Source organism: Suillus subalutaceus, assembly GCF_016647625.1.
Source record: "Suillus subalutaceus strain FC151 chromosome Unknown DFJ58scaffold_28, whole genome shotgun sequence".
In the NCBI taxonomy this organism is placed as follows: domain Eukaryota; kingdom Fungi; phylum Basidiomycota; class Agaricomycetes; order Boletales; family Suillaceae; genus Suillus; species Suillus subalutaceus.
The window spans coordinates 95,282-120,473 of record NW_024540277.1 but is presented as its reverse complement, the minus strand read 5'-3'; the positions used below and the strand labels follow the sequence as shown (position 1 = coordinate 120,473).

At 46.7% G+C, this 25,192-nt stretch overlaps 8 protein-coding genes across 8 annotated transcripts; 5 read left to right on the top strand and 3 right to left on the bottom strand.

Annotated features, from left to right (window-relative positions):
• Nucleotides 1–1,440: 1,440 nt before the first annotated feature.
• On the top strand, nucleotides 1,441–3,298 carry DFJ58DRAFT_871691 (uncharacterized protein; the record flags this gene model as incomplete). Its single annotated transcript, XM_041394323.1, has 5 exons — nucleotides 1,441–1,729; nucleotides 1,783–2,143; nucleotides 2,167–2,537; nucleotides 2,595–3,140; nucleotides 3,230–3,298. Exons 1-5 carry the CDS (start codon nucleotides 1,667–1,669, stop codon nucleotides 3,296–3,298), a joined length of 1,410 nt encoding a protein of 469 aa, XP_041246170.1. The 5' UTR covers nucleotides 1,441–1,666.
• Nucleotides 3,299–3,382: 84 nt separating this feature from the next.
• Nucleotides 3,383–4,129, top strand: DFJ58DRAFT_245729 (uncharacterized protein). The gene has a single exon (XM_041379446.1). It carries the CDS (start codon nucleotides 3,612–3,614, stop codon nucleotides 4,005–4,007), a length of 396 nt encoding a protein of 131 aa, XP_041246169.1. The 5' UTR covers nucleotides 3,383–3,611; the 3' UTR covers nucleotides 4,008–4,129.
• Nucleotides 4,130–6,532: 2,403 nt separating this feature from the next.
• Nucleotides 6,533–9,200, top strand: DFJ58DRAFT_245704 (laccase). Its single transcript, XM_041379445.1, has 13 exons — nucleotides 6,533–6,595; nucleotides 6,649–7,025; nucleotides 7,074–7,125; nucleotides 7,174–7,242; nucleotides 7,296–7,454; nucleotides 7,507–7,582; nucleotides 7,636–7,663; nucleotides 7,714–8,440; nucleotides 8,494–8,514; nucleotides 8,570–8,718; nucleotides 8,775–8,798; nucleotides 8,850–8,914; nucleotides 8,965–9,200. The coding sequence occupies exons 2-13, from the start codon at nucleotides 6,853–6,855 to the stop codon at nucleotides 9,102–9,104; spliced, it is 1,683 nt and encodes a 560-aa protein (XP_041246168.1). The 5' UTR covers nucleotides 6,533–6,595; nucleotides 6,649–6,852; the 3' UTR covers nucleotides 9,105–9,200.
• Nucleotides 9,201–11,097: 1,897 nt separating this feature from the next.
• On the top strand, nucleotides 11,098–13,558 carry DFJ58DRAFT_871686 (WD40-repeat-containing domain protein; the record flags this gene model as incomplete). The annotated part of the gene is made up of 7 exons (XM_041394322.1): nucleotides 11,098–12,054; nucleotides 12,102–12,131; nucleotides 12,184–12,273; nucleotides 12,327–12,533; nucleotides 12,589–13,011; nucleotides 13,064–13,177; nucleotides 13,274–13,558. The coding sequence occupies 7 exons, from the start codon at nucleotides 11,098–11,100 to the stop codon at nucleotides 13,556–13,558; spliced, it is 2,106 nt and encodes a 701-aa protein (XP_041246167.1).
• A 515-nt stretch (nucleotides 13,559–14,073) lies between these two features.
• Nucleotides 14,074–16,991, top strand: DFJ58DRAFT_245660 (uncharacterized protein). Its single transcript, XM_041379444.1, has 15 exons — nucleotides 14,074–14,377; nucleotides 14,429–14,725; nucleotides 14,776–14,829; nucleotides 14,889–14,964; nucleotides 15,018–15,288; nucleotides 15,347–15,371; nucleotides 15,481–15,569; nucleotides 15,624–15,707; nucleotides 15,755–15,796; nucleotides 15,853–15,873; nucleotides 15,925–16,172; nucleotides 16,223–16,399; nucleotides 16,444–16,535; nucleotides 16,584–16,607; nucleotides 16,664–16,991. The coding sequence occupies exons 1-15, from the start codon at nucleotides 14,235–14,237 to the stop codon at nucleotides 16,713–16,715; spliced, it is 1,695 nt and encodes a 564-aa protein (XP_041246166.1). The 5' UTR covers nucleotides 14,074–14,234; the 3' UTR covers nucleotides 16,716–16,991.
• A 3,791-nt stretch (nucleotides 16,992–20,782) lies between these two features.
• Nucleotides 20,783–22,447, bottom strand: DFJ58DRAFT_871684 (uncharacterized protein; the record flags this gene model as incomplete). The annotated part of the gene is made up of 4 exons (XM_041394321.1): nucleotides 20,783–21,167; nucleotides 21,214–21,478; nucleotides 21,616–21,754; nucleotides 21,980–22,447. 4 exons carry the CDS (start codon nucleotides 22,445–22,447, stop codon nucleotides 21,119–21,121), a joined length of 921 nt encoding a protein of 306 aa, XP_041246165.1. The 3' UTR covers nucleotides 20,783–21,118.
• A 981-nt stretch (nucleotides 22,448–23,428) lies between these two features.
• On the bottom strand, nucleotides 23,429–24,223 carry DFJ58DRAFT_776857 (uncharacterized protein). Its single transcript, XM_041389525.1, has 3 exons — nucleotides 24,030–24,223; nucleotides 23,891–23,966; nucleotides 23,429–23,838 (listed from the first exon to the last, which is right to left on the bottom strand). The coding sequence occupies exons 1-3, from the start codon at nucleotides 24,162–24,164 to the stop codon at nucleotides 23,681–23,683; spliced, it is 369 nt and encodes a 122-aa protein (XP_041246164.1). The 5' UTR covers nucleotides 24,165–24,223; the 3' UTR covers nucleotides 23,429–23,680.
• A 230-nt stretch (nucleotides 24,224–24,453) lies between these two features.
• On the bottom strand, nucleotides 24,454–24,787 carry DFJ58DRAFT_725585 (uncharacterized protein; the record flags this gene model as incomplete). Its single annotated transcript, XM_041385255.1, has 3 exons — nucleotides 24,454–24,552; nucleotides 24,602–24,643; nucleotides 24,695–24,787. 3 exons carry the CDS (start codon nucleotides 24,785–24,787, stop codon nucleotides 24,454–24,456), a joined length of 234 nt encoding a protein of 77 aa, XP_041246163.1.
• Nucleotides 24,788–25,192: the final 405 nt, after the last annotated feature.

Genomic DNA, 25,192 nt, shown 5'->3' with positions numbered 1-25,192 from the left:
AAGTGGCAATTCTTATATCAGATGCGCGGGCCTTGACGGCGATACTTATCGAAGTTATTCCTGCTGGCAAGCGATAATTTGCGAGCCTCGTTGCAGGATAAGTCAATATATGCAGATAATGCGCGGGAAGTTCCGTAGAGTTCAACGTCGGATGACATCTGTCGGAAGGGTGTCCTGCCCAACATAACCCACCAGTCAAATCAACAGAGTATTCCACACCAGGTTGCCAGTGAACAAAACGCCTTATTGTCTGACGAATAACGAACGAATGACGGCAGCGATCGATAAATACTGGCCCTATTCAAAACACGTTGTTAGTCAAGTCCAGATATAAGTATCATACTGCGTGGAGCATCCTGCACCGACATTTTATGTATTGTCGCAGTAGAATGATTTGTATTCGCTTGAATGGCGCCGAGAATTCAGAGAGCACTGTAGGCAGATTCTAGTCGACAGTGCAACCAATCATACTTTCATACTTTTTCTCGATCAATGACGGAGTCCAGCAGGAATGCTGGCAATAGGACCTGGATATGACGATTACAACAAATCAACATGCAGATGGAAGGACAAAGCGTCCTCTCAATATGCCTTTGAGTACTAGAACTTGGTGCTCTAGGTGAGAGGCAGTTAGTGTAACTGCCAGTTCAACGAGCAAGTAGTACGTTTGATCGTATGATATCGAAAGCTTGTCGTTCGCTGCAGCGATTCTCCTGAAGCAATCACGTGTACGGTGCAAAAAGAAAACATACGGCAATAGTTCAACGGGTGAAGAGTTGATGGCACAATACTATTCGGCGAAGTTTCGAACCCAACTAAGCTCGATGAGGCGTGCGCAGTGCCAGAACCTATTCAGTGCAATATGATCATTAGCAGGAACCATTGTCTTCGTTTGTCCATGGTCTGGCTGGGAATGAATATTGGTTGGTCCCTGTTGGTCCATGTGAAGCGATTTGTAGCAAAATTCCATGCGCCGAAACTGCAATGATAATTACATAATGCCGGATCAATAGTTTAATGATCCACGTGTTGTAGCATTTTCCGTCCCCGGCCTGGGCCCTGCGGCGATGGTCAACACCTATTTTTTTTTCTCTTATTGCCGTCCACACTACGCCTTCACGTACATGGATCAACTTGGAGCCAGACTGACTTGATAAACTCAATGATATTGGCGATAGATCGACTAAAATCCTTGATGTGACCTGGTATTGCGCGGCTATTTGCTAGTTTTCATCAACTTCCAGAAGAGACCCCACATGGTCTCGTGGGTATTTTGATATCTCGATTAACCCGGCCAGAAGAGTCGACGTTCGCAACAACATGATATATAAATGGAGTTCGTATAGGTTCGCATACATTTAGCCTCAAGGCTGAAGGACTGCAGTAAGAACATCATGTTCCCACGTATGGCTAGTTCTCGAGGGTTCTCCGTGTCGTTATGCCGAGGAAGCGACATTCAAGACCGTCCTCTTTACGTGATCCACAATCCAGTGGATTCGATCCAAGCTAAAGCGCTAATATTTTGTCGAAGTCACTAGGATGCCTGATCGGTCAGGCAAATGTCCAATTTTCGGTTATCATTATCACATGTGCCATTTAAGTGCACCATTTGTCCGACTCTGCCCACTTCTGCCCACTACTTTCTCGCTAACGTCGTCTATGATCCATGCAACAGCAGGAAAGGCCGCCAACGTCAAGGCTCTCCTTGAAGGGCTTCCTAACATTTCCCGTGTGTTAAACGCGTACTTGACTAGAACCGTACCTCACAACTTATCTATGTAGCATCGGATTTGCAACCCACCCCCCTCTGTAGGCAAAGTACGGTCGTGTGGGGTGACACCATTCCTGCAAGTTCATCTTGATGATGTACTCGATCGCAAGCACCTTCCGCCTCTCGGCCTCAAGGATTTCGAAGAATATCTTCTCTATGTCGAGCAATCACCAGAAAATCTCTATTTTTTGCTTTGGCTGAAGGAGTATACCGCCCGTTACCACACCTGGACCCAGCGTACCAAAGCCATAAGTGCCCCAACTGCCCCTGATACTGCAACACGACAAGCCTTTCGCACTACACCATCGTCAGACCCCTCCCTTGCTCTTTTTTATGCAAAGCAAAGCAGACCTTCTTCACGCCTGGCGTCGAGTACGAACTTGATGTCCCTTCAGATATTCTCGCTCCATTCCATTGTTCACCTCAGAATTCTGCATTTCTCACCAGAGTCCGCGGGGCAGCCTTCTCGAACTCACCAAACGCCCACCCAGATCCTGCAGTATTCATAGAGGTAGCATTAGAGACACGCGCTATGCTTAAAGAGTCCCTTTCGCGCTTTGTTCGTGCAGCTTCTACCAATGTTGGCTCACGCAGAGCAGCTTGCGGCATTGCTGCTGGGATGCTATGTTTATGCATCGCTGGAATTTTACCTCTTGCACTGACGTCTTGTAAATGGGTCGGTGCCCCTCACGGACGGTGGTGGAGGCTATCAGCATTCCCCGGCATGTGGCTTGGTCTGATGTTGTTGTTCTCTAGTTTCAACGGAGTGAGTGAATCCCCTCCCTCCAAGTAATCGCACGTGAAGTAACTCCCCATTTGATAGGTTTGTCTCATGGTGTATGTTTTTGGCGACCTGAGGCAACTTCGAAAATTTGAGCTCGCTAGGCCAGCTATTTCAAAGCCGCTGCCTGCCCCTGCCCCTACGGTTACGTCGATATCTGCGCCGCTGCCTCACCCGCCGCTGCCTAGCAAGAGGCCTAGCATCGCAATATCCAAGCATCACGACAGACAGTATGATCCAGAATTCTGCTCGTCTAGGTCCTTCCAATCCGCACCATACTCCCTTGCTGCCGAACAACGCTCATTTTCACGAGCCTCGGACTCATATTCTTCCACCGAACTGTCCGGATCTTCAGAAGACGAAGACTTGTCTTCTTCAGTTGAGTCGCCGGAGATTGAGATTTCTCCTGCCTACTTCGATGATGTGCCTGCGCCGGAAGGTCCAGCCACAGCCACAGGCTTGCATCGATCTCATTACCGTTCCGCGCAATCATCATCTATCACGTTCCCTTCCATAGCACATACTCGGCAACGTACAAACCCTGCTACGTTTCCTCCACCCCTCGAATGTCGCGTTTCCAGCGGGAATGTCAGAAACTAGTTCGACTGTCAAGCCGCACACCCTAGAGGATTCTAGTTCCTTCGGTCCCAGCGCAGCGTTCATTCGTCATGAGGTAGGACCCTGATGTGGAAGATGATCTAAAAGAGCACGTCTACACGGGACGAGACGAGATAGAGAAGTTTTGACTTCGACCTTCTTCCAAAGTCTGTCAAGGGAAACTGCGATCCTTGCAGATAATACCCGCCTGCCGGGCAACGCTTCCCCACCTCCTGTCAGCTGTCACCTATCGCAGATCATATTCCAACGCTATCTCTCCAAGCTGAAAACCCCGCTCCTTCAAACAATCTGCTCAGTTCTGCCATCGCACGCCAGCAGTATAAATGCAAGCGTACATACGCACCCCCGTTGTCGCTCGTTTCCCAAACTTCAATTCAATCGCCCAATTCTCACACGCCTTCTCCGACGCCAAGCTCTAATCGTTCCCCCCTGGTTTCCTTCATGATTCCCTCTTTCACCGCGGGCGTTCCCGCCTTTCAAAGCACCAATGACGCGTGTGCGGTCGCCTGTGGTAATCCGAGCCCAATGGGAAGTCGTCATTCGCTCCGCCGTCCTCGGACTAATTTGCGCCGTAACATTTGTCGCTATTTTTGTTGGTGTTGTTCCTTGACGTTTTGTGCGCCGTGCAGTTATGGCCGCATCAGAACCTTGCCTCTGGTGATTCGGTCCACTGCCATGTATTTTATTTTGCGATTTTTTATCTTCTGCATGATCATTTTTCCGAAGCGAGCTGTGACTCACTTCATTAGTTCATTCGTTATCTCCATGTGGTACCTGCCGCATTTTCCAACGCTCTTTTTACTTGCATATTTTCTGTCTCAAATTTATGGCTGCTAGTCAATCCTCACTCAAAATACCTGTATGCATTAGATATCATTGTTGTACTGCGATACTCATTCTTGACTACGAGCCGTCCTGCGATGAAGGGCACTCGTACCCCAAATTAAATAGCAACCCAGGGGATCTGTGGTGTTGCGATAGATGTATTTACCCCTAGGGAGGTCTAGACCATATAGATGAATAAAGCTATTCCTTCTTTGCTATAGACGCGACCCTGATCTGCTGAACCTTTTGTGCTGATTCATGACGGATGTGAGAACTCAACTGTGCATTCAGGTCGGACCTCCATAATGCCATCTGTAGATGTGTTTGACTCTTCATTAATCATTATGTAACTGTGTCTTAGAAGGCACGCAGTCAGGAAGCCGAATAACTGAAACATGCGACTTGGATGCCTACGAAGTGCATCGAGTGCGCGTGGGGATGTCTGTAGTGGGTGAAGTCGAAGACGTGTACATCGAAGGTTGTAATCGCGACGACTGCACGAGTAAAGGACAAGGAGAGAGAGCGAGCTGGAATGCAAGAGAGAAGGTAGTCTGGCGTCTTTGGCTGGCGTTGGTAGTCACACAATTGTGGTGGCACGCCCCATAAAACCATTCATTCTGTCACAGCCCTATTGGCAGCCAAACTGTGTTGTTGTCTCATAGGAGAAGCTTATAGGATGCCGACCTCATCTGTGCAAGGCAGTTCACGTCTCACCACTTTGCAACTTTTCCTCGACCCCACAATTACCCATTTTGCGTGGCAAAAATGAACGATCGTAGAATCCCTGATGGTAGCCAGTCGGGGAGCTTGTCAACGATATCTTCAGTCGTCATCCGGCCATGGCAGTAGATTGATGAGTTTAAGTAGCTTGGATGTCATCGAAGACTCGGACAAGGGTAACTCTCGAAGGTCGTCTCGAAGGTCGTATAGCAGGTACATCATGCTTTGCTGTTGAGATATGCAGAATTTGAACACAGAGTAGGCTGATCTGGTACGTTTTTGAAGCACCATGACAAATATTTGGAGAGTTGGACGCGACGTGCATGACTTGGAGATTCTTCAAGTTGGATTCGAAGTACTTTGCGGAGTTTGAAATATGGTTCACCTGCTTCATTTGTGCTTCATAGGGAATATTTTCCAGTCTTCCAGACGCCGTTATAGATGTGCATGATAATTTGTTCCCCCTCTCCTCTTAGATCTCAGGCCTCAGGCCTCAGACAAGACCAGGCGGTTCTCTGTTCTGCAGCCACATCAGTGGCGGCATCACTGCATCTGAACCTCAAGAGCTGAGGTGCTGACACGCCATGGCAAGCGTAAAAATCCTACATAGTCCAAGTCAGGGCGCGAGTTCTTCATCGTTCACTTCCTCAGTTATGGTCACTTTAGCGGCACCCCAACTTCCAGAATTGATAATAACTCGACTGTAGGCTGTCAATCTACGCTCTTGCGTTTTCATCACCGTCACTGCCTTGGCCTGCCAGCAGTCCATTGCTGATGAGTCTTTTACGGTCACTTCGGCCCAACTTGCACAATTCGATATCAGTATCACCTTTGCTCATTGTGGTCGCGCCGCAAGCATCATCAAGGCTGTCAAATCTTCTTTCCAAAATTCTGTGCTGAGACGCCTAGTGCATAGTCGGTCGGTGGCCACCGCCAAGATTTCAACAACCAAAACTCATCTCGTGACAACCAGGTCCCAACACCAACTATGCCTCTTTAATTTAATCCAACAAGCATTAATTAGCGATGCGTCGGATGACGACTTCCTGTCTTGAGTTCATTTTAAGGCAAGCCAATTCTATTTGGAGTCATCACATAGGTCTTTGATCGTCGGGGAAGAGTCTTCGCTCTGAATACCGCTGCCGCAATGCCTTTTTTACTCAAGATGACATAGCTCAGTACAATCTCGGATGTTACTAATCGGAGTAATTCCTCTTGCGTGATGTTGCAATGGAAGGCGCAACATTGACTTGGTGTCTCATTTCTATGTACCGGTCATGTGCAACGCCGAAGTTATCATCCCGACCACTGTTTTTCTCAGGTCTGTGTCATGAAATGCACTCGTTTTTGGTTTCGAGCTAACCTGACCCATACTTTGTTATTTTGACAGTTTCAGTTTGTGCAATTCTACGATGGCCACACGAGCAATGATCATTGTCAGTATCTCAGGTCTGCAGAAAGCCGATGTGTGCATCTATGTTGTACTCAGCTGCAACTTGGTGGTTCTAAATCATCGATGTTCGCTGATCCGTAGCACGGCAAGCTCTTGATTGCTGATGATTGTTGCTGAACAGGAATGAAGCTATAAAGTAAGCACAGCATACCTTGTTCTGGGATCCTCCTCGATCATTGCGCGCTCTGACAAGTTACTACACTACACTTTTCTTTCTGCATTACACAGCGGCAGTGTATGATCATTCCTTTCAGACGAATTCTAGTCCGATTCTCTCGCACGGAATGCTTGACGAGGAATCACTTCTCCGAGTTTATCTCAAATTACCGTGACAACTTAGCACTTGCACAGCTATGGAATGTCTGGCTCAGTGGTCTATTCTGCCCGCCTGAGTGATTTTATGTTGTGACCGAGTCATGGTTTTGTGGTACGTCGTCATTTTTCAATGCGTCGGCCAATAGTTGCTAAATCCCAGAGCAGTACAATATCGAGATTCAGATGTCCGGGGCATGAGCAACCGTTTGCGACGTCAGTAATCATCAATCGAGGTAACAACTGCTTTGAATCGGGAAACATTCGAGGCTGTATACCGCTGCAAGATAAAAGCTGCGAAGAGAGACGTGTCCTCTCATTATAATCTTGTCCTACGTATTCTCCTGGCGAGAGCACTTTCACCTATCGTGAATGATCACGATGTTTATTTCTGTTCTAATCGCTTCTATTATTTTATCAATTAATGCTACAGCTATAGTATCTCGCTCACAGTCTTACCCAATATCTCAACCCGCTGTGCTCGGCCCCAAAACCAGACTGACCATAGGTAATAAGGTAATCGCTCCTGATGGCTTCGAACGCTCGTGAGTCTATTGTCACGGAACTCAAAGCTCACTCCTGATCTTTAACAGAGCAACTCTTGTCGACGGGGTATTCCCTGGACCCTTGATTGCAGCCCAGAAGGTTCATTTCTGTCGACCTTGTCGCGCACTAGTGCTCACCTCACAATAGGGAGATGACTTTGCCATTGAGGTGGTCAATGAACTCCAGGACGAGTCAATGTTCATGAGTACCAGTGTCGTAAGCAACGTCAAATCATCGACATTATTAATAATTAACCTTGTTTACCGCAGCACTGGCATGGTCTTTACCAGAACGGAACGAACTATGCCGACGGAGCATCCTCCGTCACACAATGCCCCATTGCGCAGAATCACTCCTTTTTACACACTTTCTCCGCCCCGAATCAGGCAGGTACTTACTGGTATCACAGTCATTATTCAGTCCAATATGTAAGTATCGCTTGAACCTTGCACACACATTGAAGGACTGACCTTGAAATAGTGCGATGGCCTGAGGGGGCCCCTGGTAATCTATGATCCTCATGACCCTTTGGCACACATGTACGACATCGACGATGGTGAGCGAGCAATTGGTTTATATTAATCCCTCCTGACCATCATATGTTTCCAGCAAGTACCGTGGTCACACTGTCCGACTGGTGAGTTTGCGAAATGTTGGTAATTTGCCCATCTAAAGTAATATCACTAGGTATCATACTGTGGCCACCGTCTTACGCTACGTCATAGGTAATACCGCCAGCTCTTCGCTCATCAATGGACTCGGTCGATATGCTGGCGGACCAATGTCTGCTCTTGCTGTGATCACTGTTGAGCAGGGAAAACGTTATCGCATGCGCCTGATTTCGATGTCGTGCGATCCCAACTTCCAGTTCTCGATCGATGGCCATAACCTAACCGTCATCGAAGCGGATGGAGAGCTGACCGAACCTCTGGTGGTAGATCAACTCCAGATTTTTGCGGGTCAGCGCTACTCTGTGGTTCTGGTAGCTGACAAACCGGTGAACAATTACTGGATACGCAATCTTCCTAATACAGCGAATGCTTCCTATGAGGGAGGAACGAACTCTGCTATCCTGCGCTACAAAGGCGCCCGCAAGGCCGAACCGGCTACCGTTAATACCGCACCCAAAAACCCATTGGCAGAGACCAACTTGCACGCTCTGATTAATCCTGGTGCCCCTGGCATTCCAGAGTATGGGAAGGCAGACATCAACCTCAACCTCGAGGTTTCCGTCATTGACGGAATCTTCTATGTTAATAATGCCACATTCAAACCCCCCATCGTTCCTGTTCTACTCCAAATTCTCAGTGGAGCTCAAGAACCGTCTCAGCTGCTCCCAAACGGGAGTGTTATCGTTCTCGAGGCTGACAAAGTGGTAGAGTTGACATTGTCAACAACTGGTTTTGGTGGACCCGTACGTCTTCTCCATTCCTTCTACGCTTACGTGGCTGATATATAACGTACCAGCATCCCATACACCTTCACGGGGTAAGTTGGCCATGACTTCGATGTCATGTCTGCCTGGTACTGATATGATCACTAGCATTCCTTTGATGTCGTACAGAGCGCGGGCAACAGTACCCTCAATTACGTGAACCCAGTTCGTCGCGATGTGGTAAGCACTGGCAGCCCTGGGCAGCAAGTGGTGATACGATGGGTGACCGACAATTCTGGCCCCTGGTTCTTGCATTGGTATGTGATCATGTTTATTGAGCTGTCAAGAAGAGTACTAAGTCTGAACCAAAAAGTCATATTGACTGGCATCTCGAAGCGTATGTGGGTAAATGTCCTCCTGAAATAGATCGCTAACCTTTCACATCTAGCGGTCTTGCTGTGGTAATGGCGGAAAGTCCCTCAGGTACCCGTGCACATCTGAACCACATCCCGCGTAGGTTATACATGACGAACCTGAAATTCTATGGCTGAACTGCTTTACAGATGCATGGGATCAATTATGCCCGACCTTTGACTCTCTAACACCCTCGCAGTTGGGGGGTGGAGGTCTCAAGTCTTATGAAGAAGCAGCTAATATTTCCACTCTCCTTTACCCACCACCGCCCCTCCCTTCAATGAAGTAATAGACGTCCCAATGGTTTTCGTTCATTAGGGGGGGCATAATGTTTTGCAGGACGACCTGCATGCGGACGAATTTCTTGTAGATCCCACTGGGACATTGTCTACCATAAGTACTGTTGTAACTTTCTTGCCCCGTCATAATACGGTACTAGCTAATATTAATATCCAGAATGCAGCTGACACAATATAGGATATGACGGTTAGCCTTAGTCGTGTCATGACTACTTTATGTATCCAATGCACGAAATATCATGATCATGCTACGGTGTTCTGGAACTTCAGGGTCGCCGCAAATTGTCAAGACTTCGCATCTCCGCTGATGAGAAGTATACATGCACTGAAGGCCCGCGGAAGCCGTGTCCGTCAGGTGTCCTGGTCCATACCAGGCTAAATTGCAGCATGGCATGACAGGATCTGTGGTGTACGATGACAAACTGCCGGGTTATTATCGTAAGTATCGCAACCGATATCAATCACACATTTCACTGACGAAGCTATGTAGGATCTTAGTTCAGACAGCCTGAAAGAAGCTGAGCAGACTAAATTGAGTACCAGAACACATACTCGACTACCTTGCAATGTCAACCCATCCTGGAGTATGTAAATAAACGCGCATCAAGGTGCGCGTCGTTGCGCTGCATTGTCGCTTCCTCAAAGTCCAACTTCTCAATACATTTGAAAGCCACTGCATTCCCCGCATTCCATACAAACCATTCGTCATGAACAGTGAATCGAAGACAGTTTCCTCTGTGACCCGCATATGCAACTACATTTAATGGATGTTAAAGTTTGACGCTAGCGTAAACCGTGCTCAATCTCCCGACTAACTCGAATCCCTTCGCTCGCGGTCGATTGTGCACAGCATTGTCCAGGATGAGAACGTGAAGAGATACTGACTATTTGGAGAGGCAATGCTAATATAGTATTTCCTGAGTTGCTACTGTAAACACAATATATTATCGTAGAGCCAGCCTGTAATGCTGCTTAATGAGTTCGTGAGTAAGGAGTAAATTCACTAAAGATACGCAAAGTAAGGACAGGTTTTATATCTAAGTGAGTGGCTATGATAGCAGTATATCGGGAATTCCATAGCCGGTAGAGTAGTACTTCGAACCGGTACAAGGTGAAGTCCATAACCGGTAGTACAAAGAGAATTCTGTAGCCAGCGCAGTGGCATTCCTTACAAACCGAAGGGGAGTCCTTGTATGGTCTAGTAGAGGAGACAGTCAAGCTGATGCATGCCAGCTGCTGATACTAGTACCAACTGCAAATGAGTCTTGTGATTCTTCCTGAAATAACTGGCTGTCTTAGAATATGCGTACTACGCTGACGAAGCCACTGCACTGGTATGCTGAAGATGCAGGGGATGCAGGGCGGTGACTGGCAGATTTCAGAATACGACATCCAGTGATGGCATGCTGCACAGCCCGCAAATATGCTGAAAGTCTGGTAACGTCAGTTCGAAATCGGCTGGAAGAAACACGTAAGATAGAGAGCTACGCTCGTCAAGGGAACGCGGCTCCCCATTAAACTTTTTCATGTCATCGAAGTAGTCCATCAAATACAGGAAGATGCACTTTGCGCTAGTCGCAGAACCTGTGCTTTTCATCTGTATAGCGTGTCTGATTAATGTTAGTGATTTGAATACGGGTTTGTCTAAACATCGCTCCTCGTAAGTGATTGTCTAACCTCTCTGCAATGTACCTACTTACCAGTGACTTTGGCTACCCACTAAGATCTCTGCGCATTCTCAAAACACAGCAACTCCTGCATATATAGTCCCACAGTTGGCTTCTTGGCGGACTGAATTCCTACAAGCAAGCTGTGCGGTGAGCAATGGCTTGCGTACTTTTATTAGCAAGAGCTCAAGTAAAATAAGATAGGGACATCAACTCACCAGAAATTGTCATTGCCAGATCGCTCGTTCTAATTCAAAGATCCCAGCGGGCTTCTCGTACAAGTAGTCCAAAATCTGCAGTAGTTGGGACGCCGATAATGTCTTCCTCTATCACTAGGAAGCAAACAGTCATGCCTCACAGGACGATGCAAGGCCATGCCGCATGGGTACAAGGAGTTGTGCACCTGCCGGGAGGACGACGCATCATCATATGTTTGGATGACGGTTCACTCCGACTATGGGACCTGGAGAGCGGCAAACAGATAGGCGAGGACTGGCGAGATAAAGGAGACAAGGAAGGAGTGAAAACGATAGCATTATCTCCAAACGGCAACGTTATTGCAACTGGAAGCAATGATGGAACAGTGAGATTGTGGGACGTTGAGATGGGAAAGGTGATTGCAAAATGGGCAGGGCACACTGAGAATGTGTTATCAGTGTGCTGGAGTGCGGGTAGTAAGCGAGTGGTGAGCGGATCGTCAGATGGCACAGCACGAGTCTGGGATGTCACGAGCGGCGAAACTGTCCTAGCAATCGAGACCGGGCACGTACATGTGTGGGCAGGGATCTACTCTCCCGACCAAACAATGTTTGCGACAGGAGGCTTCAAACAGCACGGAATAAAAATCTGGGATGCGAAGACGGGCAAGCTTCTTGTCACACTCGAACACAATCGAATAGTTTTCAGCTTGGCATGGACATCAGATGGCAAGAAACTCATCTCTACGTCATATGGCCCGATTACCATATTCGACACAGCCACATGGCAAGAGATTGCAATCCTCGAGGGTCACAAAAACACTGTCTGGGCCATCTCCTTGTCTCGTCACAACCGCCTCCTTGCAAGCGCATCGGATGATAACACAGCGCATCTTTGGAATCTCGACACCAATCTCCCAGTCGGACCACCCCTCCATCATGAACATGAGGTGACCTGCGCAGCCTTTTCTGCTGATGGAACAGTTTTAGTCACTAGTTGTGAAGACAAAAATGCGTATGTATGGGATGTTCACGCCATCCTCAAAGAAGTTGGCCTTAAAGACTTTTTCCGTGATGTAAATCTCTTCATTCTTCGGTCAAACAATGCTAATCCCACTCGCAGATCCCAGCTCCAAAGTCATTGATGAACTTTGTACATGACGTGTTCATTAATCTTTCCAAACATCTCAGGTTCGACACTCTAGAGTAATACTACCCGAAGTCCGCCTATTCAAGTCCTTCAAGTCCTTCAAGTACCACAAGGCTTTTTCGACGGCGTGCAAAATGGCGCCCAGGTCAGTCGTCTGCATTCTTTGACCAGTGCCTTTTCTGACCTCTGTACTCTCAGTTCTCTACAGCGCGCGGTACATGTCCTCATTCTGCTGCACACCACACTCGCAGTACTCGGGCACCTCTTCTCGCACGATTCTCGTCGCTCTCCCGCCACTCTCATTACAATACCGATAACGCAGCCGAACTCCAACAACGCCAAAGACGGACCATATTCACTCGTGGTCCTCATATCGTCGAAGTTGCTGCACGAAGGGACAGAGAGGTATGTATTTCTTTGCGTGCATTTCATTTCCGAATGCTCAATAATTTCTCGGCAGGTGCTTTTTGTTGCTACAGGGCCGGTTCCAAATCATGGTGCTACTGCAAGATCATTTTTGGCTCGTCTTGTGCTTTTTGCCTGCTGCGCATCTCCTCAACACATCGATGTCCATGCACAACCAACTCAGCAGCAGGAAGGCCAACCGCAAGGTCAAGCGCAGACCCACGCGACCTCTTCGCCAACACAGCAGCAGCAAGGCCAATCGCATGGTCAAGTCCAGGCCCAGGGGTCACCTCCGCAGGCACAACCTGCCGCCCCCTCGACGTCCGCGACACCTACTTCGAGTTCACGTTCAGACGGACTCATCAGTCGCCTATTCTCACTCTTCCGCTGTCAACCACCCACCAACGAAGACATGAGAGTCCCACAACACCCAGGCCGTCCTAATGTTGTCAAGGTGGCTGCAATGGATGACAAGGGGGTATGTCTTTATCTAGTGTGTTAATTGATGGTGTCTGACGGTTTTTATGCAGACATTATTTGTTTCTGGGCCACAACCAGACCCTTCACACCCTCAGTCTGCTGGTACTGCCACACCAGGTGCAAAACCTGCGCATTCACTACCCGTCCAATTGTTGGCTCATCTCGTGCTTTTTCTCTGCTGCAAATGTGATCATCGACAAGCCGGCAGCAATCCACAACCGATACAGCAGCAGGAAGACTAATCACAGGAACAAGTACAGACCCACGCGACATCGTCGCAAACGCAGCAGCAGCAAGCCCAAACGCAAGGTCAAGACCAGGCCGAGGTATCATCATCGCAGACTCAGCCTGCCGCCCCCTTGACGTCTGCGACACCTACTTCGAGTTCACGTGATGTACTTATCAGTCGTCTGTCCTCACTCTTCCGCCCTCAAACCGACGCCGATGAAGAAATCGAACTCTCGGAGCTCCCAAGCCGTCCTCATGTTTTCGAAGTGGCTACAGTGCATGACATGTCTTTCTCTGGTGTGATGTCTGATGATTAAAAATTGTATTGGCTCGCAGATAAAAGTGCAAGTTTTCTCTTGTATAATCATACAACGGGAGCGAACTTAGCAGCCCCAGGACACCTCGGGCACCAAAGGATCCGAAGATGGAGGAAAGTATATGAGATCAGCATCGTACCATTGACCTTCTCCATCTGGGCTGTTCTACGAGAACAGTGTCTCGTGGAACGGTATGGGGACTCCTCATAATTTAGGTCGAAGAGCAACTGTTTCACTGACTAAACTATGATATGAAAACCTTGCGTTTGATGAAAATGACTGAGTGAATATAACGATGCATAACAGTTATCCTCCTCTGGTTAATACACGTGAAATGTTATGGAACAATATAGTAGGGGAGTTCTGCAGGAGGCTCTGACGTGAACGGCTGGAAGTGAGCGTGGCGGCTACGAAACGTACGTAACGCCAGAAGCGTCTGACTTTGCGCAGCCTCTGATCGAAAAGTAGACTAAAAGTAGTTCCCAAGGTTCCTGAGATTACTCAGCCTCTCAGTTGTCGCGCTGGTCCTACCGATTCCCGAATCACCATGCATAATATCGTGTCACTCATTCTCCCACCCCAGCAAAACTACTTATTTTTTCTACCTTCTCGCCCACTGTCCGACAGAGTTCTCTAGAGTTTCTGTACTTGGCTCTACCCATTCTCCGTAACGATCATGCATGGACGATACATTCGCATGTTCATATCCTGGTTGAGGCACATTTTCAAGACGGTCGTATTTCACTCGTACAGGAGTCTCTTCTCTGCCCTGTCGCGACTGATCAAACATTGTCAATCTGCCTTTAATGGAAAGGGGGAGTTTTTTCGAGAACGGCCCGGTTTAGCATTGAGCTCTCAGCCAGTAGACAGGCCAACGCCTTCGGTGACCCTAGCAGTGCCGTTGCCCGAAACACCTCTACAAAGCCAGGGGTGCCAACCTGGAACGAGCCTTCAGTCACAAACTCACGGCGAGCTGAATCAAAGTGCAAATAGCGTAGCTTATAGCGCACAGTCTCCCAGCAAATCTTCTGCGCCGTTGATACCAAGTTCTATGCCTAGGCCCAACATCTACAATCCCTCGGGTGTCGCCACGCCAGTGCAATTGATCACTTTGATTCCCATTGTGCCCGGCAAACAAGTCAAGCGATACGAGAGGCATGTTATAGTGTAGGCAAAATATATTTCCAGTAAGTTGCCGTTCTAATCTATGCTCACAGTAAAGATGTGGATGCAGTGTTTGAGGTCAAGAAAGGCCCCTTAGACTGTTCAGAGTAAGTATGCTGGTAGTGAAAGAGCTACTGATGAAACTTGGATTGAAACGAGCTTGTAGGGAGCGTGCTACTGTAGCAGGATGGGAGCCGCTCACGCACCCGGAAGGGGCTTTATTCTTCTATTCTCCGAAAGAAGTGCGTCTATCGCCCACTTCTACATGGCTTGAAGCACTCATACCACGCACCAGAGAGTTTTCACCGATGCCGATGTTCGAGACCATGTAACTGCTGCCAAAATAGGCGAAGCCGTCAAGGAAGCGCACAGAAAAGCGTGTGAAGCAAACATCCCCATGGATCCACTCGTCGAGCTAGCGTTGGAGTTCATCATAGCTGATGGCGAAGAGAAGTGGGGCTACTACTTTGCCGATCATGACAAACGCGTCGTTTTCTGGTTCGAAGACCACAAATCTGATCCCCTTCTGAATAACATTCGAGGTGTGGAGCGCAAAAGCCACATCAGTGAGTTCTTTCTGTGCAGTTCTTTCTATTTGAGCTTCTGTAATTGCGCCGTCCCTAGGGTATGCACTAGAATCGCAGTACTGGTTCGCACAACTCCTGGCAGTATGCCTTTTCCCTCACGACAAAATTACATGCACTCACACTTTGTTACAGTCCTTATCTCCTGCGACTTACATATTATAATATGGACAGGAGACATGTCGAGCTATTTCCAAACAAACGCTTTCTTCCGGAAAATGCCATCGTAAATCTCAAAGAAATTGTAATGCTCGCTCAGGCAGGTGAGTGATAAAGAACCATGAGTGTTTCAAGCCTAAAAGATTGAGTTGTGACAGAAAATATCACTTCTGAAACATGCCTAGCACCCTTTGCTTCAAATGAGGTTGATAGTATGCTCGGCCTTGTGGATTCGCTCATGAGTGAATGATTCCCTGATGCAGGAGGTCGTTGTTGATTGTTTCTTCAGGTAGTGCTAACAAAGAGCGTGAACACTCCGTGTGGATAGTCGGTAAGTCTAATCACGGAAGATCAGTTGATTAGTTCTGATATGTTTACCAATTTCAGCCCGATTCATGAGACTTTTCTGTGAGCTCAGGTCAGTAGACTGCGCGCCCAATTTCCTGACCGTTTTTCTAGGCAACGCCAAGTTTGTGAATTTTTGTGGGCAACCAGGCGCCCGACTTGATGTAGACCAATCGTTATATGGAGAACCCAACGCCCTCCCAAAATGGATCTGTCGCTTCATGACGTTTACGCTGTTTGGATCCTTTGATGCTCAGAGCAAGGCTATTCACAAGATATGGGTAGATAAAACCGTCGTTCAGCCGCGGTGGAAGAATTTTATCGACACGCTCACCACTGAATGGAATGGATACACAATATATGTGAGTTGTAATGTGTTTCATATCATCACGCAATCAATGACCAATCTCAGTCCACTGTGATGCTTGCTGTTGACATCAGCTTCCTTGCGGTCCAATCTGTCCAGACTCAAATGCCAGCGACTGTTCTAGCATATCTGTCTAGCCTCTGCGTCTTGGGCTCATTAGTGGTCTCATTGGTATTGGCTGGACAAGTTAATGGCAGCCGGCGACGCTCCGCTAAAGATGTGGTAAGAATCTATTCTATTTTATGACTTGTATTATATGTCCACAGGCCTCTTTCATGGAAGGAATATCGAGTTCTATGCTTGGCCTTGAGAGCCTTGCTCTCATGCTGAGTCTGCCGTTTGCACTTCTGATTTGGGCGTACGTTACCTGTTACATTACACGGGTCGGTGGCTCATTCTTTGACAGAATGGTGTTTTTTGCTGCAGCATTGTCCGTCCTAATTTTCCGCAGTGCTGAAGTTGTTGTCATCTCGATTGCATCTCCAGTGTGGTTCGCCATATTGTGCCTAGTGATGTGGCTCGTACTAGCGGCCAATGATATTCACGTTTCTCACCTGAGGCCTTGGGCCGTAGAACGATTGTTTCGGCTTATCCAGACCTAAGCAGTCTGGGTAGACTGATTGCTATCACGTACGTTCTTTGTCTCGGGAACAGAAAATGTTGATGCGCCTCGACGACTTGTCTCAGTACGGACTCAGTTGTATATCTGCCACTCAACCTTCCATGGTTTCGAATGGAAACGCGGCACATAAAATCCCATCTCATCTTCACATTGAGTTCTTGTGTATTATAATCTAATTGTTGATGTCGTTTATTGCTAGTCCGTTTAAAGAGAGCGGTATAAAATAATGTTGCATATGAAGTCATGCAGGAGGCATCACCTGAGGTATTCATAGATGTACAATATCAGTCAATGCTTATCCGGTCTTTAGGAAATCCTGCTTCACTGTCCAGAACAAGAGAGTGGCATACGTGCCCAAATGTGTCAAAAACGACGGGTGAACGACGACTGAATTGTCTCCTGCTGCAGGTGTTGAGTAGCAAGAATGAAGGAAGCTTGTCGACTCACCAGCAATACCGGATTGCCCGTTCTAATTCGAAGATCTAAGCAGACTTCCGTCACAAACACAGTCCAGGATCTCAGGCTGCCGTGGTTGAGACCGCGCATACAAGATGTTGTACACCTGCCTGGCAGACGACGTATTATCCCTAAGCTCGAAGTCAGCTCACTCCAGCTATGGGACTTGGAGAGCAGCACACAGGTGAGCGAAGACTGACGATATGCCTGATCTGCTCAACCTTGACAATATTTTGTGACGATTCATGACGGACGTGACAACTCAACTGTGCATTCAGGGACCTCCTTAATGCCATCTGCAGACGTGTCTGATTCTTCGTTATACTGTCTTAAATCACGCACACTAGACAGTGACTCAGGAAGCCAAATAACTGGAACATGTGACTCAGACTTTATGCAGGAAGGATATGTTTGGAAGGCGGTTAATCAAGTTGCGGTAGGCTCAAGGCACTATCTTCTAACTTTGGATTTTAACGAAAACATAATATGAAACTCATGGGCCAAGCAAGTCAGTAGTCTAGATTTGTCACGACGAAATTCGAAGGCACATCAAGGAACATGAGGCTAGAAAAGGATTTGGGTGTTTTACTGATGCTTGTATCCGAACTTATAGTCATTTGTTGTCTGGTAGACTGTTCTGGTTCATGACTCTGTCGAAAGTTACCACATCTCCTAGTCAAGAACTTCAGTCTTAGCCTGTCTTGGGCCTCGATATTGTTGTGCTACAATTATCTGCGAATCATATCTTTTCTGAGTCTTGGTGTCTTCATACTGAGTTGGGGACTGGTGTGGCCGAGCGCCACTACAATGTGCAGAAACAGCTCATGTTGCTCATCTAGTTCCCAATGATATAAACATGACAATGATGGTAGATTATGGTTAACATTCAGTTGCAAGCGCTAGTCAAAAATCAGAAGTAAGAACCTCCTCCATTGATTTAAGTAATTCATCACATCCTCCGTCTTCACAATATTAGAGTTGTAATCAGCACCAAGGTCAACCATGCCTCCCCAAGAGGAGAGACGAAAGAATCTAAGTGTTCCAGTCAATTACATTGCAGAACCAGTGAGATCTAGAAAACCCATGGGCCAGGGTCGAATCTATTCAGAGATGTGAAGAACTTGTTCACCGAAAGGACAGGTTTCCCAGTGTCATCCGTGAAAGTGTGATTTAAGTAGTTTTCACCTTTGCCATCACTGGAAAATGAGTAACACTGATTGGATGGCAACCTGCCACCTGTTAGTGGGGGAAGGATATATCCAAACTGGCTTATTAGCCAAAACCCCTGATACATCATTCAGTTTAGCTATCCACTGTAACACTATCTAGGTTGATGTATCCTTGGGTGGATCCAAACAGTGGCTTCTGTATACATCATTCCCAGCATATTTTCGCATTTTTGGCCACCTACCCCCCCACAATATTCTCACACTTCATAGCTCCGCATTTTGGGCCACCTACTGTGGGAATTTCCCCACAACACCAAAAACATCGCCCATTTTGGGAATCTCCACAATATCAATTATTCCCACACCCTCCCCACCTTACTGCAGCTTCACCACTACACCACAATAGGTCCCCCCTTGTATCTAAGTAGTAGTTTGGTATATACATGTATAATATACTATAATAGACCGCTTTTTCTGTTTATTTGTATGTCTCCTCCTCCTCCAGGGGCCATTTAAAATTGGTTAGGGTATAGAACACTTTCGCATTTTTGCCCCTTTAATAAAGAAGTGTTCTAGGATCTTCAGACCATGTTTAAGAATATATATGAAGAGATTCCAAGCCTTATTTGACCCCCTGAAGCGCCCTACATCAATAGATATGGCATATATACAGAAAAATACAAAATATGTTCTCATGTATTAATTTCTAGGTACAGAGCCTTTGAAACATGATTCCCAGCATCTATCCAACAGTATTAAAAATGTATCAGGAGCTCAGGACCATAGGATAAGACCCTGCTGTGTAGTACATCCCCCCCTCTCCTGATGGTTTACCTCCTGTGAAAAATTTTCCTGTAGGACCGGACCTCAAGTATTGCATGGGGTCCATTCCTATGCATATTTAGAGTATATCTATCACCTAGCTACCCACAGGGTCCTTCCATAGGAACATAAATATAATATATTGCAATTTTGACATTTTTGATATTTTTCATTCCCTTACTCTTGCACAAATAATCCAAGCTCATCATATATTATCATTGGGGCACAGATATATGCTTTGTATGCCCAGGATCAGCTCATAATAGGCCGGAGGTTTCAGATAATGTGTATACTTACTATTTCTACTGATTAGGGGCCCATACCTTTAGGGTATCGAAATTTAATGATCAGACACCTGGAGTGCATGTCATATATATTCAGTATCACAGATCTCAAATTTCAGAAAGATCCATCAAGTATTGAGTGAAATAAATGCAAAAGAACATATGTGTGAAAAGTGACAATTGACACATATCACACAGAATTCACATTTATATATGATATAGGTCAAATATTTCATTAAATTTTGATAGAATACATGTTAGACTACACAAGGAACCTATACTACACTTTGCCCTGAGAGTGGAAGGGATGTGGAAGGGATGTGGTAGTGAAGTCAGTTGATGCAGCATAAAGTCCTACAACTTCTTAACTGACCACTTTCGATGTTTTGAGCATTTGAAGTTTCCCACACTCAATTTCTTATCTATTTACTTCCCTGAGTCCTCAATCCTGGGTAGATCTTTCTATAACTTGAGTCCTATGATGCTGAATGTATGTGAGATGTACTACAGATGTCTGGTCATTAAATTCCGATGTTTTAAAGGTATGGGCCCCTAATCAGTAGAAATAGTAAGCATACACATGATCTGAAATCTCCGGCCTATTATGAGCTGATCCTGGGCATACAAAGCATGTATATGTGCCCCAATGATGATATATGACCAGCTTGGATCATTTTTGCAAGAGTAAGGGAATGAAAAACATCAAAATTATCAAAATTGTGATATATTATATTTATGTTCCTGTGGAAGGACCCTGTGGATGTTCTGGAGTAGCTAGGTGATAGGTATACTCTAAATATGAATATGAATAAACACCCTACACTTCTTGAGGTCCGGTCCTACAGGAAAAATTTCACAGGGGATAAACCACCAGGGGAGGGGGGGTACACTACACAACAATCTCTTGTCCTGTGGTGATGAGCTCCTCACACATTGTTCCTACTATTGAATAGGTGCTGGGAATGATTTTTTCAAGTACATCCACCTAGAAATAAACAAATGGCAACATATTTTGTGGTTTTCTGTATATATGTTATATCTATTGATGTAGGACGCTAAAGGGGGTCAAATAAAGATGTGATTCTCTTCATATATATTCTTAAACATGTTCTGAATGGCCTGGGACACTTACACATCAAAGGGGCAAAAATGCGAAAGTGTTCTGTGTCCTACTTCATTTTAAAAGAGCCCTGGAGGAGGAGGAGACATACAAATTAACAAAAAAAGCGGTCTATTATAGTATATTATACATGTATATACCAAACTACTACTTAGATACAAGGGGGGACCTATTGTGGTGTAGTGGTGAAGCTGCAGTAAGGTGGGGAGGGTGTGGGAATAATTGATATTGTGGAGATTCCCAAAATGGGCGATGTTTTTGGTGTTGTGGGGAAATTCCCACAGTAGGTGGCCCAAAATGCGGAGCTATGAAGTGTGAGAATATTGTGGGGGGGTAGGTGGCCAAAAATGCGAAAATATGCTGGGAATGATGTATACAGAAGCCACTGCTGGGATCCACCCAAGGATACATCAACCTAGATAGTGTTACAGTGGATAGCTAAACTGAATGATGTATCAGGGTTTTTGGCTAATAAGCCAGTTTGGATATATCAATATGACAGTATGGGCTGAACCGGCTATGACATGAATAAATGTAAATGATTCGTAGTACCACACACGTACATGTTTGCAGATACAGCTGGCATGATGGCCGAGGTGTATGCTTCACCAACCTGCAGCATGCAACTCAACCCAGCAGGCAATTCTATGTGGGCTTGATACTGTCCCTTGGCTATGTCTGCCACCCATAGAAGCATGTCCCTGTCTAATGGTAAGACAGTTCCGTCAGGGGACAAGAACACTGACACCGGAATCCTGGTCATGAAAACACCAAGGACATAGCCTGGATGTAGCGCGTGGTTCGGATCCAACCGGCCTCGGAAATTAGCTAGAGATACATTGTTCAAGTAGTGGGAAGAAGACGCCAAATTTGGTGGATTATCAGCTATGACAACCATCGCTAATGCAGTGTGGGCTGGCAGATTCTCAATCCGACAGACCAACAGAGGGGAGGCAGCTACATACCAAGGTGTGTAAGTGTAAACCCAGAGATCCTCAAGGCAGTTTGAATTCCTGCTGATTCCTCCATTGTGAAGAGGACCTCGGCGCGACGCGTCTTCAGCCACCCTGTATCTTTTGGGCGAGCGCTAAATCTGTATGTATCCTTCATGTTCAGTAATTAGCCATGAAAAAAAAATCGAAAAGAAAGGAATAGCACCTTTGTCGCTGCGCCGAAGGCGGAGAGGACCCTTCCAAAGGACTTGTAGTAATCGTGGTCAAAGGAAGGTTCCTCCAGCAAGTCCGGTGAAATAGGAAGGAGTTCATTGGAGTCCAGGATGTTGTAGGCTGCCAGAGGGAGGTTTTCCAGTTCATTTCACCATTCGATAACCTCTGATGCGCCATAGGAGTCAGAGAGCACCTTCGCCAATTGCGTGAGGTAGTGATTCACGATGATCTTTGACCCTGCGCCATCGAATGGCGAGTGATGGGTATGGAACAGCAGACAGAATTTAGAGACCGCCCCATTGGTGATTTCGCCAGGGACAAGATGCATCCATGTATGGTCTCCATCAGATGATGGGACCTTCTTCTGACCCTCGTTGACCCGCAATTGGTCGAGGTTGATATGTGAGGGTGGATGGACAACGAGAGTGCGCTGCGCCCACTGGCTGATCTCTTGCGGACTCGCGGTTTTATAAACCAACATGGGCAGCTTGTAATTGGATTCATTTAGAATGGATGATGCAATGGTAGGAAATTGGAAGTGGAGCCAGCACCAGCATTCTTGAGCGGAAGGACCGAGCTTGGTGATGCTCACGGGGTCATGCAAGTCGATGGTGACTCCGAAGAACAACATCTGGTCACCCTTGAGATGGTGGTTGTTAAGACCGTACTCAAGTAGTATCGGATCTGAAGGGCTTCGGCCTCAGCTCGTGCGCTGTGCCCCTTTCCTGAGTCTTGCCCCTTATTTCAGAGTGCTAGAGTATTGTGTATATTGAGATGGATAAGTCTCGTAATGGATCCGTTAAGGCTTCCAGATATTGAACGTATATAGTAACAGCTAATCCAGATCGGATCCGAACTAGAAACTAACGGGTGAGGACTGTCCGAAGACAGACAGATATATAGACTATAGGAATCAATCCTAAGTCTCAGAGTAGACAAGAGTATCGTACTCAAGTCCGGATGGATAACAGATGGACTTAGGGTCCAGACAGAATTAGTGCAATCTAAGATGATATTTGAACTGAACTACTACAGCGCATGTACAAGGGTTTATATACTACGGATAACTAACGGAATGATCAATAAGCAAGGACGCGAGGCTATGTACGAAGTATAATCAAAGTATGTGTACAGCATATCGGTAAGTCGGATGGATAACAAATCATAACTGGGAATGAAGTCTAATCTAAAGCAGATCAGTAAGTGTAGCGGATCAGTAAGCATAACGGAAGTAAAGGATAACCGGTATACCGGTGTACAGGAATGCTGAAAGGAGATGAATGATAGTTAGAGTTATATGAACAGGACATGAAACAAGGATTAGATCGGATCTGTGGACCGGACGACGGATATGTCCATCAGATCTGGATCGGATCTGAGATCCGGATCTTCGGATCTGTACCCAGGAATATGGTATATGACAGTGGTTCGCAATATCTTGGACATGCTCAGCGCCTCCAAGAGGGCGAGCACATCCATCTCGGACGCCTTCACCTTTGAAGGGCTTCCATTTGAACTGTTCTAAATCGTAACGAGTAAGAATATTAGCCATCCGAGTCAGTAGTATGCTTGTCTCAGTGACTGAGGTTGAAGTCACATTAAGAAGATTATATAAATACTGTCTACTATGTAGTACAAAAAGGCTCAGCCAATGAAACGAACTTCCTAGCATATACTAGTGACCTGGTCCTGTGACCATGACCATCATGATACCCAGTATATTAAAATAAAACCATTCCCTTCTCACACACCAGGTTTCAACGTTACTATAGATCTCGTGATGGGCCGATACCATGATTCACAGCGATATCCGCCAACATAATCTTTCCATGCAGTAACTGCGCAGGGGAAGTTTTGGGAGTCCTCATTTCGTGTGCTCACCTGAACTCAACAGATTCGTTGCCATGGTCGAAGCGAAGAATGCCGTAACCCATTGTGTAGGCTGGCCAAACACGTTGGCGAAGAAGTCTCCGGAGCCATTTGTGACTTGCGAATAGCTGTAGATCACACCACTACCGGTCACTTCGATGCGACGTCAGAGAACACGACTTTGTGAACATGACTGTGAACCGACCTGCAACGCTGCACCACAACATGCTGGGTAGGATAATGACCAAGATTGATTGCCACACAACGTAGCAGCGATAGATCTACCAGAAAAACTTCTATAAGCCAAGAAGACATTAAGTTGGCAGATAAAAATATGAACCCACCACTACCCCATCACCCAGCAGAGTTTGTAAGACGTATATCGCATGCAGGATCGAAAGTGTTGGCTGGGAAGGGTCTGCGAAGAACGCACATCCCAGCAGTACCTGTTCATGCAGGAAGAGCAAATACCACTTCATGCCACCCCTGCTCGCTCCCTTGCACGGTCAACGACGGCGCATGCGAGACACGACGGCCAATTTGGATCCTCCATTGCTCCGTATGTTGGATACCCCTGGGTCGCGATGACAAAGGTCTGGCTAAGCATTGCCTGGATCTCTGACGACGAATAAAAAGTTTAATCCGTTGAGGTGTTGGTAACGGGAGCTTCGCCATTGTGGGATGGACCACCATTAGCAAGGTATATGAGAAGTGGGGTGCTTGCATTCAAACTGGTGGTGTTGCATCCAAAGAATGTCGGGCACATGGTCAGGTTTTGTGCGGCGTATTACAGTATTCTCCCAGAGAAGTGGGAAGGGGAGGGAATGAGTAAGCAGAAGGATAAAGCGAAGTACGATTTTGCATGGCCTAGCAAGGGTTCAGATGTGAAAGTCATTCGATAACTGTGGATGCTCACAATCAAAGAGCTGCCATCTGCGAAGTCGACGATATCATCGGTCTGAGTTGAAGATCAATTAAAGACCGCCACGTTCTTTGGGAAACTGCTTACTGCATCAATGGCGAAAATGACATCGACGCCACGTGCCTTCACCAGGAGAGGTTGCAGGGGGATAACTTCGCCGTCCTCACCACCGTCCACCATATTCAGGTTCAACGTTTGCGCCGAATCGATGAAAGTGTCCGGCGCTAACACCATAGAATGAATTTGGCCAAGAAGCAATGTCGGGTTCAGGTATAAGACTCGCCCAGAAGTACAAGCGACTATGCGTTTAGTGGCAGGTATGTGGGAACGAACGTGTCCCAGATTCCAGTAACAAGACCAGATAGTGAGTTTGGGAAAATAAAGAGAGAAGCATTATGAGGACGTTCCCCGGGCTAGATGAAGAAGCGGAATGAGAGTTGCATCGGAGACAGTGATCGACAATACGGCATTCGTCAGTGACGAGCGCTGCTCATCTTGAAAAGAGTGCGAGAACACCATTCAGCTGAGCAAAGGGCAGATGATGTGGTTCTGCAGCATGCACCGTCCTGACTATGCTACCTGGAC

What these genes read in the sequence shown, in the direction of transcription:
- DFJ58DRAFT_245729 (XM_041379446.1), top strand. Translation starts at nt 3,612, where the DNA reads ATGATTCCCTCTTTCACCGCGGGCGTTCCCGCCTTTCAAAGCACCAAT.
- DFJ58DRAFT_245704 (XM_041379445.1), top strand. Translation starts at nt 6,853, where the DNA reads ATGATCACGATGTTTATTTCTGTTCTAATCGCTTCTATTATTTTATCA. An exon ending in CAACTGGTTTTGGTGGACCC is followed by an intron (nt 8,441 to 8,493) that starts GTACGTCTTCTC and finishes ATAACGTACCAG; the next exon opens with CATCCCATACACCTTCACGG. An exon ending in GGCCCCTGGTTCTTGCATTG is followed by an intron (nt 8,719 to 8,774) that starts GTATGTGATCAT and finishes TGAACCAAAAAG; the next exon opens with TCATATTGACTGGCATCTCG.
- DFJ58DRAFT_245660 (XM_041379444.1), top strand. Translation starts at nt 14,235, where the DNA reads ATGCATGGACGATACATTCGCATGTTCATATCCTGGTTGAGGCACATT. An exon ending in GGAATGGATACACAATATAT is followed by an intron (nt 16,173 to 16,222) that starts GTGAGTTGTAAT and finishes GACCAATCTCAG; the next exon opens with TCCACTGTGATGCTTGCTGT. An exon ending in GTGTTTTTTGCTGCAGCATT is followed by an intron (nt 16,608 to 16,663) that starts GTCCGTCCTAAT and finishes TTGCATCTCCAG; the next exon opens with TGTGGTTCGCCATATTGTGC.
- DFJ58DRAFT_776857 (XM_041389525.1), bottom strand. Translation starts at nt 24,164, where the DNA reads ATGAAGTGGTATTTGCTCTTCCTGCATGAACAGGTACTGCTGGGATGT. An exon ending in TGCTGGGTGATGGGGTAGTG is followed by an intron (nt 23,967 to 24,029) that starts GTGGGTTCATAT and finishes TTTTTCTGGTAG; the next exon opens with ATCTATCGCTGCTACGTTGT. An exon ending in GTTGTGGTGCAGCGTTGCAG is followed by an intron (nt 23,839 to 23,890) that starts GTCGGTTCACAG and finishes GTCGCATCGAAG; the next exon opens with TGACCGGTAGTGGTGTGATC.